The sequence below is a fragment of the Pseudopodoces humilis genome, chromosome 3 (assembly GCF_049639895.1).
Source record: "Pseudopodoces humilis isolate 2021_Gansu_Grassland_sample_001 chromosome 3, ASM4963989v1, whole genome shotgun sequence".
Taxonomy (NCBI): domain Eukaryota; kingdom Metazoa; phylum Chordata; class Aves; order Passeriformes; family Paridae; genus Pseudopodoces; species Pseudopodoces humilis.
The window spans coordinates 41,518,323-41,534,453 of NC_142202.1; the positions used below are offsets into that span (position 1 = coordinate 41,518,323).

A 16,131-nucleotide genomic window follows, 5' to 3' on the forward strand; every position below is an offset into this window, starting at 1 on the left:
AGCATTGTTTGCATAGCAAGCACCATGGAGTCTACATTTCAAGCCAAGTGGCTAAACAGAGCAGTACTGTTTCCCATGTGTTACGTGAACTTCATTACCACCCTCCACATTTGGAACTGGAAGTTATATTATTTTTTTTTTTTTTTTTTTTTTTGCATGCATTGCTTTTTTGGCATTTCATATTTAAATCTTCCCAAAGAACGTCATGGCAAAAAAATTTAGGAGGGTCTCTTCTCATCAGCCTTTGAGGACAAAGTCTTGAGAAACAAGACATTCTCCCAAGCAGATGGAGCAGAGCCCCACTGTTCCAGCAAGGAGCAGCACAAGAATTTCCAGACAGCAACACCGATCCATTGTCCTTTGCCTGTACTTTGGGGCAAACCTCACATGACTTATCAGGACTTGGGACATCCAACAGACATCCCACGAATCTGTCATAGCTTTATCCCAGCTGGCATTGCAAGCAGAGACCCTGCAGGCCACCAGGGCTGTGTGTCAGTGCTATGGCTGGCTAGTCCCAAGGACTGTGGCTCTCTGTTGCATGGAGCATGGCAATGGGCTGAGCAAGCCCTGTGGATACCCTGCAGTCTGTGATCTCCATGGAGAAAACAGGGAGTGGATTCTGGAATAACATAAGAGACAGGTTTTGAATTGCAAGCAATTTATTTTAAAAGTTCAGTTGGGCTCAGGGAAAGCCCACTTCCTGCTTTGTTCAGCAAAACCAAGTCAATACAATTTGAAGCTGTGGTTCTGCTATTGAATTTAAGCCATTTGAATATAAAGTGATCTGCCAGGTCTAGCAGCTGTCCAGGGGTTTTCACTGAGAAATTATACTTCTCATAAGCCTGGAGAACCCATGCAGTTGCTGTGCATTAGGATGCATCCTGAATTTACTCCTTTCACTGGGATTTTGCCAGTTAGTCTAGTCATAACCTCATCTTCTACTTGAAACCTTCATCAAAATGATAAATGGTTTAACAGAAAATGATTTATGGGACAAAGACATAAAAACCAGAATCTCTTGTTCTTCTGCAAATACACATTGGAAGTGAGAATGAGCTGATGAGTGTAGTTTATTCCCAGCCTGGAAATTCAGGATTTCAGACCATCTAAGAGATGTCTAAGTAGAAAGAAAGGCAATTAACGTTTTTTTCTTTTTTTTAACTGCATAAGGACCAGCAGATTTTTATCCTCTGAAAGGGTGGAGTAGCAAGACATTTTTTTAGGCTGGATTTGTAGACCTATCCTATCAGAGCAAATGAGCACCCTAGTTCCTAGCACCTTCAAATCCTGTACATTTCTGGAGCTTGCTGATACAGGATGGTTTACTAGCTCTAGTGGAAATTTTTCGTGGACACAATTTCCCATGTGGAAAGGAAGAGGACTGGCTGCTGTTTTGTCATTTCAGCCCAGCTATACTTTGGACTTCTGGTTTCTCTGTATGTGTCCTGGCAAAGGATGTGTTTGAGATCTTCACCTCTCTCTTTTTGCTCAGGCTCTCCAAGTAGATGCCAGGGATCTGGAGGCCTTTGGTTTTTGCAGGAGTCAGAGGCCACTCCAAGGTGAGCAAGCAGCACCACCAGGTCTCCAAGCTTTTCTCCCTGACCACAAGGGCCAGCCCCAGGGCCGGCAGTGGACTCTGTGGTGAGCTCTTTGCCCATCCAGTAATTTTGATTTTCAGACTTCCAGGCTCTGCTGTTCCTTGCACTGCTTGGGAATAAGAGCAGCTATTCACTGTCTCCTAGGCCTCATCTGGGACTTTCAGGATTCCCTTCCCAGGTGTCTGTCTTGTCAACCAACCATCTTCCTAGGATCCCTCCTATTATGAACAGCAAGGATATGGAGGCAGGCATCCTGTCTGCCTACAAACCAGACAGGAGGAGCAAGGAGAGCAGAACTTCATTTTTTCTTCCATGAAGTAGAATTTCCTGGAAATCCCCCCATGTTGGGAAATAAACTCCAAAGTCTGCCCTTTGACATTTTGTCCTCATTTAGAACAAAGCACTTTTAACAATACAATTTTTCCTGGGAAGAGGTTCTCATTTTGTCAGGACCACAGATGGGGCAATTTGTTAATTCATTTTCAGATGGGAGCCAGAGACATTCACTCTCCCTCTGAAGCATACATACAAAGAAGGAGCAAGGGAAACAGGAGCTAAATGTGACTGGAGTTTTAATTTTCTGCAGAGCTCTGTTCTTTAAGGAACAAAACCCAAGGGTAAGTTTTGGAACCTCAGGTATTTAATTTGAATCTTTTTTTACTCAAAGTAAAGGACTCTAGAAGAGTCCTTTTTGCAGTGAATGTCAAATTACAAAAGTAGAGGCAGGCAAGCATCTAGCCTGTCAAGGGTCGGAAGACCCAAGAAAGCTCAGAATGTTTTTTTCTGACATTGTGCTTGAATCCAGACTTTCATGTTAGGAAGTTTTTCCAACTGAATATCAGTGAAGGAGTTAGGATAAGGAAGAATGGGCTGTAACAACTAATTCCTTTTTGTTTATCCTTTTTATAGACATGTCTCTTTTCTATTACACTGAAAGCCAGTTTTATGGGGAGAACTCTTCAGTGGGTTACCTGATGTCAAGGTCCCATGAGACTGGATTCAGTATTATCAGCAAAAATCCATTCTGTTTTGGCTATAGGTTTTGCTATCACATTTGGCCTTGATAAAATTAGTCACTTGACCAGGATTATTTTCTGAATATCATTTTTTCTGCTTCATTTAGAGAAAATACAGGTAGTTTATATTCGTAGGGAATCTTAGAGAAGGTTGGGAATTGAAGCTCTTGTATCTTTCACATAATGTGGTAACCTACTGGAAAGGAATTTGGAAAAAGCAATACAGGAGGAAACCTCACCCTTGTTACAGGTTTCCCTTTGGGAGAATGTTATTTCCCTTTCTAATTGTATTTTATAGGTGTCTTCGTAAGTAATGTATTACTTACACAATAAATATGAAATTCATAGGGATATTAGTAGGTGTTAGTTACCCTTGTCATTTACTAACTTTAAAATGTTTTTCCAGTCTGTCTGCCAAAAGACTGTGAAGGATGAGGATAGTGTGCATATATTATGGCATATATAATGGGTGTGCAACTTCATTATCCTTAGAGGATGTCCACACTTGGAAGATAAATGTCTTAAATCTCCAGTCTCCTCCACCCAAACTATGTTGCTTTCACGTCATCCTTACAGTCTTTATTTTAATCACTGGATGTTAGATAATTCTGCCTTTTCCTAGCATGCGAACCGTGTTAGTTGATGCTTAAAAGTGAGATGATAAAGATTATCTGTATTAAGGTATCAACTGGAAATCTGGAAAGTACAAATACATAAATATTCCTAAAGAAGAATAATGAAAGCACATTGGTATGGCTCTTGAATGAAACATGAATTCATTTTTTTACCACTGTCCTATTACACAATTTTCTTTCCTTTCATTGCAGTTTAGTATCCTGAGATTAAAAAGCAAACAATCAAACAAAAAATGCAGTGAATGAAAAAGTCTTTGGATGAGTGAACTAAAAAGGTAATTGTAATCTACTGAATACCATAACTACATATCATGCTTCACTTGAATATATTCATTGTTATGACTTCATGGGTAGGAGCAAAAAGGAATAATGGGTAAAATGAAATGTTCCACTGTGTCAGACAACTGAACATAATGGTTTCAACTAGAGAAGGGAAAAAAAAAGCAACTCCTTGCAACTGTGTTTTTCCCAGCCCAGGATCGCACAGGGTACAAGGCATTTCATTCATTTTTTCAGCTATTATTTCCTTTCATCAAGATGTCTTTTTATCTGTGATTGTGGAGAGTGTGTTTTATATTCATTAGGTCAAGTTCACCCCCGGTGCGACCCTAGCCAAGTGTGTGGCCTTGGGCCAGGAACAATTTCAGCCTCTGGACTCCTTCATTTTGGGATTGTTGCTACCTGAAACCAGCATCCTCCCCCGAGGCCTGGCTTTGGGATTGGCTGGTCAGCATGCACAGATGTGAGGCAATGCTTTCTACCCAGGGATTGGCAGCTGCCCGTGAGCTCCGTCTACAAACGGGTAAAACGAGACACTTCTGGGTGTTGTGTGAGAGTAAACTACACACAGACATCTCTCTCTTCCAAAATGAGACTTTGCATGGTAAATGTAGGGGCGGGTGTTGACCTGGGAAAGCAAAACGTGGTTCATCCAGGCATTTTGGCAGATCTCTGGGTAACAGCAGGGAAGTGAAAGCACATCTACATTACTCTGTGTGGTTACTCTTCACAGCTCACATTACAAGGTGGCTCTAGGACAAGTTTGCCCTTACAGACCCCACAGACAAACGGGAAGTACTCAAACAATGTTCCAGTGAAGCCTTAATTTGAGCCTGTACTTAAGATATAGCTGTCTTTTATTATTTACTGTTTCCCTGTAGTTTAAAACAATAGAATGTACCAGGAAGATCTGGCTGTTCCTAAGCTTACTCCCTGGAATTGCTCACATCACTGGCCCCAAGCAGAAAGATCCTGGGTGATGCTGGTAGATGACTAGAAGTCTTCTTTCACATAGAGACTAAAATATCTTGGATTGGGACTTTAAGGCTAATGAGACTCAGACCTTTCAATTCCTGTCCTGTTTTTAAATTAAAACAAGGTACAGAAAAATCAGGTTAACTTTTATCCTTTTCTTTTATTCCTATTGTCATACAAAGAGCCTGGGGAAATTGCTTACCTCACATAGCTTTCATTTTTCCTCTGGCTTCAAGAAAATTGCATAATACTTTTCTTCTCTTAATTCAACTGCTCGGAGACATATTATGCAATAATATCCAAACTCCTTATCCTCGACACAGCTAATGAGAGAAACAGCAGCCAGGAACCTCCAGTAGGTCCAGTAGGCTCCTACCACTCCTACCACTGTGCGTGGTGGCACAATGTAGCCTTTACATGGAAGCTGCATAAAACATCAGAAAATGCTGTCTTGAAGATGAGAATACTTTGGGGTTTTTTTCCTATCCCTTCTAAAAGATGGTAATTCACTGAGGCTGAATCAACACAGCCAAGCAGGAGCATTTAGTGTTACCTCACTACAATGGCTTTGGAGGGAAGTCAGAGATTTAACTCACCTTAATTCTATCAGTGCAAATGAGGAACCTTTCTGAGAATGACTGGAGAGATTCAGTGTAAAACAATCATGAAATCATTTTGTCCAACACAGCTGGTCCGAGCACCACTTGCCTTTCTCACGGTAGGAATGCTGTAATTTGTTGTCCAGAGGGGTGATAAATGCCCAACCCTGGAAACACCCAAGATGAGGTTATGTGGGGCTCTGAGAAACCTGACATAGTTGAAGATGTTCTTTCTCATGGTAGGAGGGCTGGCATAAGTGACCTTTAAAGGCTCCCTTCAACACAAACTATTCTATGATTTGCATGAACCTCCTTGAACCTAAAAGGAGAGTGACACCTACAGTGTTTCAAAGCCTATGCCTTCAGATAAAACTAAAATGTTTGCACATAAATGTGTGCAGGATTTTTTTTTTTTTTACAGCAGAGGGCTACTGCCTCTACACAAAGTCTGGATGAGTGAAGGAAGAGGAACATTGCACTGTGAAACAGTAAAGTAACAATGACACATGTCGTTGTCCTCAGCAACATGAGTAATAGCTGAAGTGCCCTGCCTTCATTGGGTGCAGTGATTTCAGGTAATTATCCACTAAATATCTTCTCTCATGAGCCATGTAGAACAAGTGAAATAAAAATACCTTCTCTGGCAGTGAATATATAACCCAGGAGCCAAATCAGCAGGCAATCCACTTTCTCTATCCTCTGGAATCATTACTGATCTCATTAACAGATAATAATAATAATAAAAACGGAAGGGGTGGAGGCAGTTTGGAGCACAGGATCAGAATGCAGACTGCAGGTGGCCAGTTGGAAAAATGGGATGAAATGAGGGATCCAGCAAACCTAGGGGATGTACATGAGTCAGTAATGCCACATACCTGTGGACAAACTCAATAGCACAGTGGAATGCCAAATTTTGAGTGCCATATGAGTGCCATATTTAAGAGGCACCAAGCCATGGCTTCACCCTACACAGCACTGGCACAGCACATACTGGTGTAAACTTTTGAGAGCACTGCACTGCCAGAAAGAGGAACACAGGACTATAGGAAGTTCAGAAAACAGCAAAAAATTAACAGAGGTCTAGAAAACACGACCTATGAAGACAGATTGAATGACCTGGCTTTGTTTAAAGTGGAAAAGTCTGAGGGGAGACATGATAACAACTGTAAAATATGTAGAGGGTTGCTAAAACAAGAAGGTAATGAATTATTACCTCTGTAACTGATGAATTAAGACAGAGAATAATGGGTTTCAATTGCACCAAGGGGATATCCCCCCTGGGGAGGCTGTGGAATCTCTGTCACTGGAGGTTTTGACCAGCAGTTTAGACAAACATCTTTCATGAATGATTTAGAAGTAAATGCTTTGGGCTGGTGGGCTGGTCTTTGAAGATGATTTCCCAGGGGGTCTTCTGTGACTGGATGACAGAAGCAAGATAATAGTCACATTATTTTACACCTTTTCACTTTGGAACATATTTTCATCCAGCAAAACTAAACCAAAGAAATCAAAAACTCTCTCTTATTTGGACAGAAGGGAAGGCATGAGTTAATTTGTTTAAATTAACTAAGACTTAAGTGGAAGTAAGAATTAAGTGGAAATGTTTGGTTGCGGTTTATTTCATTTCAGACACAACATAAAACTAATCTGGAAGGTCTTAATCTGGGAATGGAATGTATATTTCTTTGTTAAATCAAATTCATCATAGCTGTAAATCAAATTTATTACACATCATTTATTCTGTTTGGTCCAGTATCTTTCTTTAACGACGTTCAGTTTTCATGAAAATATATATAAGAAAGACCTTCAGTTTAAATGTTTTTAATGTTTTGATGTTTTAAAAATTAAACTAATTTTTAAATGAAGGTGAGTTTTTTAAAGACATTATATTCACATCAAACATAAAGATTTAACATAAACCAATAAACATCAGTGACTTCTGTAGGCCTTCAAAGGTGTATTCAGCTTTTAGATTCTATACCAAAATTTTTTTTGTCACCAAAATTTTTTAACACATGTCTACTGTTTCCACTTCGAAGTTATTAAAAAGCTTGAGACAGTTTACACCTAGCAGCACCTTGTTTACAAAAATAAGCAGAATTACTCTGCCTTTAATGAAATAGAATTCTGAAGCACAGAATTTGGCTTAAGTATCATGGGAATGTTGGTGGGTAGAAGTTCAACGTAGACAATAAGATAAAGAGCAGTATCTCCCAGAAAAACATCTTACATTGCACTTAAAATAGATTTCACTTTCAAACCTGCAAGGATTTCAGGGAAGGTCCTATTTTAGTCTTTAGTTTCGGTTGCTCCATGTTTTTGGACTGCCACTCATGCATTGAAGCAAGGCATCCTAAATTAGATTTTAACAGAAATTCCCTACCACTTCATTTTTACTTATTAGGCATATGCCAAATTTTTAAAAAATAGTTTTATGTATTTTTATTGATATTTTCTCTTTCTGCAATAAAATACCGTGAGACAAATAGATCTATTCATTTTTAAAAGGGAAAACACAAGGCACAACACAGTTCTAAAGAGATAATTTGGTATGATTAAATGAAAATATAACGGAAGAAAGAAAATAATAAGTGCTGCTGACTACTTCCAGATATTCCAGGATTATATAACTTTTTATCTAAATGCAATGATCATGTATAATGGAAAGCAATATAGTTTTGGGGAATACATCCAAAAAGCACTTTTTTCATGGTTACTTAATGAAATAGAAAAGGTCAAGTGAAAGCAGAGATGGCGGGCGTGCTCTTCCCCTCCTCCTGGCAGTGCAGCCCAGGCTTGCCCATATATTTGCTTCTATGCAGAAAACTGGGTAGTACCTGATATTTTGCAAACCACTTAATCCCAAACAGTTTTTAACAGCAACTGCTTCAGAACAGTGCTGGCCACCCTGCTGTGCTTTCTGACCTTTACAGCACCAGAAAAAAACTGCTGTGTAAATCCATTGTAAGAATTCTGTGGCGTTTGGTAGATGTTCAGCTGGGAAAGTCCCCCACATAACAGCACACAGAAAGTCACAAAAACACCACTCTTCTCCCCAGCATATAGGACATTCAAGGACAGATGACACAGCAGATATTTAATGAAACTAGACTATTCTCCTGCCAGCTGTTTTCTTCACATATTGCTACATATTCCTTCAAAGCAAGACTTCTATTCTTAATCTATTTGGAAGTTATATTATAATCACTTTTTTTTTCCTAAAAGCAGTCTGAAAGCATACTCAAAATTCCTGAAAATGACCTATTAATTATTTACATTTGCAGCTGTTTGTGCCAATTTTTTTAGATGAACCATGCTATCCACCTTAGCTAACCAGGAATCTTTCCCATCTGCTTTTAGAACTTTCTAATTTCAAATAGCTTTGTCCTTAGAACAGAAACTGAACATATAAACTGTCAGGTTTTCCCACTAAAAACACAAAGGAATAGATGGTGCTTCTGTGGATACCCCCTTATGACTTTAACTCTTTAGTAATTAAGTATGCCCTCCTGCATCCTTCTGTCAAAGAGATTTCAGAAGGATTAATATTGTGAAAATTACAGTGATAATGAAAATTCTAAATATATTATTATAAGATGGTAACACCATCCACCACAATTTTTTCCTCCTATTTGCCATTAGAAAATTTTTGTCAAGCACTTAACTTCGCCAAACTTGAAGTGTGTCAGCTAAAGTTTTCCATTCTCAAAACCACAAGCATTCAAGCATTTATGAGTTGTCCAGGGGGGATTTTTTTTCTTTCTTAAGATGGAAAAAAATTATAGTGAATTTCCATTTGAAAAGTTCTAGTGCCTGTGTGGCAGGGCAGACTCTCTGTCTCCCCCAAGGGAAAAAGGGGTTAACAAATTCTTGGGCTATGGAAGAGCTGCACATCTGCAAGGGCTGGACAGATGAATGTCTCTATTCAGCATGGATTGATGATGCTGTGGTCACTGCCAAAATGCCCCAAAGAGCTTTTCTAGCCAGAAAAAGTCCTTGATAAAAGTTAGCAGAAAGCAGCATACATCTGAGTCTCACTTTAAGGAAAGAGAGATAACACATTATGTTTGGAAGAAGAGTTCCTCCTTCAGAGATCAAACTAGCTCAAGATTAGGAGGGGTTTTGGGGATACACACTGTCTGACTGGGTAATAACAGCATTCAGTTCTGTAAGGTGAAAGGCCTAGAATATGGAAGTATTTCCCTCTTATTTCCCTCTTATTTCAGTCCAATGGGGATTGTGATAACCTCCATGCTTGCAGCAAGAATTCATAGTTTTTCCAAGTGTGTCCTCTGGTTTAAACCTGAGAATATTATTCTTCTGTCATAAAAATGTGGCGTTTTTTTAAAAAAAGTAATAATTACAGTTCACACCTCTTCAGCAGATGTTTCAGCCTCCCTGAAGAGTCATTCACTACTAAGTTGCAACCCATGTCTCAGAAACACTTTACTTGCAAATAAAGCTGTGGGGTATCTTCTGTATTTGATAGTGACTCTTGATGTGGAATTCAGAACATGCAGATGAGAAAATCAGCTAAATTAAGGTTGAAGAAGACCATCCTGAGGATCACTGTGGTGAAAATTAAATAAATCTTGCTGATAATTTGTGGGTTTAGCATACCAAATTTAGCTGCAACATAGAGGATGATTTCTTGGTTAATCTGATTTTGAATTGAAAAAATATTTAAAAGTATTGAAGTGGGTTATTATACATTTGTTTTGATCATACAAAACCTGATTCTGATATTCAGAGTTCTGATGAGTATGATCTGGCTGCACTACACTGCTATAGTGATTGATAAGATCAGTGTTCTAGAGAATACCTGGATATGATACAGCATATCCTACCAGTGTATGATTTTGCTCAGCAAAAACCTGCTAATTCCTTTACAAAAGAATGTTTTAATGGAAACTAAACAGCTTATAAAAATAACTTGATCAACATCTACTAAATCTTACATGCATTAATTAAGGACATCTATTAAATAAAACATTCTTTACAGTACTGAAAGTGACCTGGCTTTACTGATTGGTGTTAAAGTGGGGGTAGTAGCTCAAATTTTTTATTTTTTTTTCTTTTAAGTAATCTGATTAATAAATTCTGTTCTAGCAAGTTTAACTTTGAAAAGGCAGCACAATTTTGCAAGGAAAAGAAAAACTCAGTCTCCTTTCACCAGTCACACACATGATCTCTACTCTTAGCTTAAATCTTTTTTCTAAGAGCAAGACAAGTAACCTTGTCTTAAGACAATGTCAAGAAGAACACAAGAAATTAGCTTTTTTTCTGATAATTTTATTTTCATATAATTTTAACATTTTTGAAAATATTTAACAGTTATTTCAAAGACAGAAATAGTTTATTTTAAAGAGAAGACATTTGTCACATATTCCCTAAGGAATTTACAGAATGCAGTATAAATAGTAAACCAGTAAAATTCTGTCTTCAAACAACATCCATGCTAATTCCAGTAACCCCAAAAAAGTATAACAGAAGGACTCTCATGGCATTTCAGAAAGACATAAAATCCTTCTTTCTTTCAGATTAATTTAAAAATTTGTCACAAACAGATCTAGCTTTAAAAATTGAAATTTGTTATTTTACATGCATTTCCAGTCTAAAGTGGTCCTTGTCTAGCAAAGCACTACAGAATGCACCTACCTAAAAGAACCCAAGAAGACCTTGAAAGCCACTTCTGTAGTGATTTGCTAGAATGAAGTCAGAATGAGTAGACTCCTCCTTTTTGTGATCTTTCACCCTTATTTTTGCAATATATGTAACAGACTGTACAACAAAAAAACTTTGAGAACAGCTTGAGGAACTTCCTGAAAATAAAATCAGAAGAAAACTGTAGTTTAAAAGGGAATGTTATGCCACTTGCTTCTGGCCAGTTACCAGTCTCATTTCTCTCAGCAAGTCATTATTCTCAGAGGACCATGGCCAAAGCTCCACAGGTTGGCAAGTATCAGGGTAGAAACAATCGGAGTTTGCCATCCAAGGTGGCTGTGGTGAGCTGCAGTTCAAAAGAGAAGAACATATGGCTTTAATGAAGATCTTTCCAGTAAGCACAGTTTGTTTTAGAGCAACAAACCAAATGAAGATCATTAAGAAGATATTTAAATTACTTCTATGTTAAGAGGTCTAGGATTCATTAAAAAAAAAACCAAAACCCTAGACTCTTCTCAACCAAGCTAATCTGAAAATTCCATTTCACTTAGATTTTTATTTTCCAACTATTTTCAAATTTGTGTCAACATCCGCTAACCCATCAACAGTCTGTAAAACTGAAGCATATGTTAAAACCACATAGAAAGTCAAACAGACTTCACTGTGTATGACTCAAGAAGGGAATATGGAAGAAATAAGAAAACGAGCTGGAATAAATGAAGATGGAAAATACTGTGAATTAAATCAGGCATACCAACAAATACAGTTTTCTGATTTTTATTGGTGTTAAGTGTAGAGTAAGAATTTCCTTTGTAAGAAAGTATGCTGAAAAATTTTATGAAGAGGCAAGTCCTGAAGACATGCATAAAGAGCCTTCAGCTGCATTAGCTTTCTTTCACCAGGCTGAGAATATCTTAATTATAAAATAAGAGGCAATACTATTTCCTACACTTATTCCTACAAACAAGCACTTGAAAACCTGCTCTATCTCAGAAAAAGACGATCTACAAATGACACCACTTATTTGTCATTAAAAATTCAAGGTACTTGCTCCTTGCAAACTAGGATTTACAGTTATTTCTCATCAGTGATAAAAAATCTGAAGGGCTGGAACCAAACAGGCATCTCATGCTCTGACCAGTTCATTTGGCATAGTTTTTCATCCTCAATTTTCTTGATCTGTTTTCTTTGATACACTGACTCATTTATTTTATTCCTCTGGATAAAGGAACACTGTGGTAAATAAATCATCTTCTTGGGTTTGTATTCCCTCATTCAATATCTCCAATGATCAATTCTTCTAATCTCTCGTGTTATCTCCCAAGACTTATTTTCTTTTTTTCTTACTCTCACTTACGTAACCTGAAAATATAGAATATCCAGAGCCATCCAATCTAATTTCTCCAACTCTAATTTTTTACAGCTATCCAAGATAATAACATACTTCCAAAGACTTCTAATATGTCTGTATCTGCCTCTGCAACTTACTATTATGTTTTTATTTAACACTGACAGCAACTAAGCACCACACAACTGCTTACTTACTCACTTGCTCCACCCCAAGGAGGATGGGGCAGAGAATCAGGACAATAAAACTGAGAAAGTTTATGGGTTGAGATAAAGACACTTTAATGGGACACAAAAGGAAGAAAATAACGATAATGTTAATGATAATGATAATGATGAAAGAATTATAACATACAAAACAAGTGATGCACGATGCCTGCCACTCACTGACCGATGGCTAGACACTTTGCAAGCAGATGCACTAACCCAGATTTCCCCTCAGTTCATATGCACTGAGCATGACATCATCTGGTATAGAATATTCCTCTGGCCAGTTTGAGTCATCTGTCCTGGTTGTGTCCCTCACTTCTTCTGCCCTTTCAGCCTTCTTGCTGGCAGAGCAGGAGAAGCTGAAAAATCTTTGACTTGGTAAAAACACTATTTGGCAACAACTAAAACTTCAGTGTGTTGTCAACATTATTCTCATACTAAATCCAAAACACATCAGGTACTAGGAAGAAAATTAACTCTGTCCCTGCCAGAACCAGGACATATTGGAAAGATGATGTAAATGGAAAATACCTAAGAAATGTGTCCTTTCTAAATTTCTGTAGCCATTTATTGTGTGAGCGGAAAAAAAAGAAAATGCTTTTATCATTATTTCATGTTATCAAAAGAAAACTAACATAACCTAAGAAATCAGATATTCTGTTTTATTAGAGGAGATAATATAAAAATCCTCCTTAGCTTTCAATTTAAAATAAAATAATTTTAAACAAAATGAAGTTTTACAAGACCTAAGGTGGTCATCTTGTCCATCTTCCTGCTCTCAGTGCAACTACAGAAAACATTAGATGAGCGTAGCTATGGCTTCGTCCGGCTAAATATTGAAAAACTTCAACAAAATTTTACAACTCATTCCAGTGTTCAAGTGCCTTGTCAGTTGTCTTTCAGTTCTTTTCCCTAATGTCCAACCTGAGCCTCAAAAACTGCAATGTGTGGTCAATCCTCCTATGACATCCTCTGGCAGTACTAAAACACAGCTTGGCTTCCGCCTGCTAATGTATTCGCTACACTGCTATTACATTCTGCTTCCAGGGACCTTCTGTTTTCATTCACCACAAAAAATTATCTTTCTACTCCAACTATCCCCCTCCACACTTTTGGCAGCACCAAAACAATCAATGAATTGTTGGCTGAACTAAAAACAACCACCTTCTGGCTTAAAGAACCTTCCTTGGTCATGTGCTCTAAACTGTTGTCTCTCAAGTCCTTCTCCTTCCTTTCCCCTGTCTCTTACTTTTTCCACCTGTTTTCCTTGGAAGTTGATATGCTGAGGTTGGTCTTTGACTGCACCATTCTCCTGAGAAGTGTAATACTCAACATTTTGCCATGAACAAAAGGTACATATCTATATACAGAGCCAGTAGTTTTTATGTAGCCCAATCAATGCTTTAAAAGCCTAAAAAAACCCAACCAATTACTAGATAGTTAACACTTATAATACCAATTGGTGAGGAATCTTAAAGTAATAATAATACCAATTATTATTAATTAATAATAATTAATGCCTAATTATTAAAAAAAAAATTCATAAAAAATAGAGGGTTTGATGGGGTCAATTAGTCATTAGCATCCTGAGTTCTCTCAGTGTTAATGGTGATTTTCATCCTCAGAATTAGTTTTTTTCTTGGGATATATATTTAGACATTATATGAGTTAATGTAAACTAGCTCTGGTTCAATGGATTGAAAGTCTTTTAGTACACTGAGTTCATCTTCTGGTTTGATGTTGTCAGAGACAAGCCCAAAATGGATTCTCACTAAGGATACAGCAATGAGAAGTGAAGTGGGATAAGCAGGGACAGCTGGGAGACTCCAAAGCACATATCTGACCCAAACTAAATTGCTAATACACATTCACAGGGTGTCCAGTTTAGCCTTCAGATTTTAGAATGAATTCCTGTGTCTGACTACTGAAAGAGCATGTGCACTTATGTAAGTGGCATACTTTGTAGAGTCACAGAATATGCTGAGTTGGAGGAGTCTCACAAGGATAATTGAGTTCAACTCCTGGTCCTGCACTATCCCCAGGAGTCACACCATGTGTCCAAGAGCATTGTCCAAGTGCTTCTTGAACTCTGCCAGATTTGTGTTATATTTTAGGCAATACAGAAATTTTAGTTAATAATGTTATAGCAATAAAATAACAGGCTAAAGCTAATTACAATTTGTATTGACACAGATAATAAGAGTTACTAAAAAATCTAGCCTGTAGGACCCTTGATATTCCTGATTTATCACACTTAAGAACTATTAAAATGGATTAATAGTGTTCTCAACTGTATTTAGAATCCATAGAAATTTCAGTAAGATTTTTTTTAAAAAAATTAACTTATGCCAGTATTACATTTCCAAATAACGCAAGCATGTTACTTCATTCAAACCCCTCAGCTCCCAAACATGCTACTCCAAAACTGTGTTTTACATTATATTTGAAATCTCTATAGTAAAGTCAATATACTACTAACCATTAAAAAAGGGGAAAAAAAACCCCAAAAACAAACCAAACTCCCAAATTATGTATTACAATTACATATTCAAATCTTGGCATCAGTTCTGTGAATACTTTGACCTATGTAAAGGTTTCCTATGGGACAAACACTAGAACATTATGGAACATTATGAAAGTGTGGACTATTTTCTCTATTGATGGATATAAGAGGGAAGAAAAGACCTTCAAGTAGGGCAGAGGAGAAGTTCAAAGTTCTGTGCATTTTAGAGTTTTTTTTAAAAAAAGTCAAGCTTTTAAAAGGACCTATGACATTTGGCACCAGAATGGGGAGGAGAACAAGTTCTTGAACACAGCTCTCTTCTACTTCATGGTCTGCACAACATATAAAACTTTATTGGATATTTAAGCTTAAAGCAGTGCCATGAATTGTTGGAAGGCTGTCAGTTAACAGTATGATTTTCAAGACATTGTCTACTGCATTACCTTTAATATTAACACAATATATAATTTTTTCTAGAATTACCTTTGCTTGGAGGGAAATTTGTTTCTGTAGTGATATCACACCGAGAAAAATAAAACAACCCAAAAACCATGCTGCAAATTAGAGACCTGGATTTTTTTTTAAGGCACAAACACAAACAGTTGAATTTGTATAGAAATGCATCAAACTAATATTCTGTTTTAATATTTCACACATTGCACATATGTGTATGTGTGTAGATATATATATATATAGATATATATATATATAGATACATGTATACGTATACAGGGCAGGCTTCAAGATGTCATGTACTTCATGAAATAAGAATCAAAGCAATTTCAGCTGGTTTCACATTACAGGTACATAACATCTTTTTGCTTTCTTTTAGTTAGTATAAGTATGCATAATATGCAAGTAGAGACACAGATTTTTAACAAGTCCACCAGCTGTACAGCAAAATGTATCATCTGGCCAAAAGTCCAGTATCTAAGCAGAAAAGATGGGAATATAGTTTTTAGGCAGTTAGTATTTTCAGATTTCATTATTCAAACTATTCTATGAAAATAAGAGGCCAGAAATAGAACCAATGCTCTTGAATTTTGCATTTGTTTCACAACTATCAACAAGCAAGAGCAACAGGAAAAGGAGACATTATGGAATTGGACTTTACTATATTTTTCCTGTTCAGAAAGTGGAGTCTAAAGCAACGTAGAACTCATCACCTTTACTCCTGAAGATCTATAGTGCATAAAGGCTTTACCAAATCAAAATTAGAGTTGAAGCCAAGAACAGAAGATATGTAAGTAGCACTTTGGAAAGATTTGTTTTCTTGAAAGATGAGTGTTTAATTTGACAGCA

General features: G+C 37.3%; 1 protein-coding gene across 1 annotated transcript in view; it reads right to left on the reverse strand.

The window, feature by feature from the left end:
• Positions 1-11,004: 11,004 nt before the first annotated feature.
• WDR27 (WD repeat domain 27) overlaps positions 11,005-16,131 on the reverse strand; it is a 96,070-nt gene continuing 90,943 nt past the window's right edge. The window contains exon 24 of the mRNA XM_088053372.1: positions 11,005-11,115. Within this exon, the coding sequence (XP_087909498.1) occupies positions 11,068-11,115 (48 nt within the window). The 3' untranslated portion in view covers positions 11,005-11,067. The remainder of the gene's footprint in view (positions 11,116-16,131) is intronic.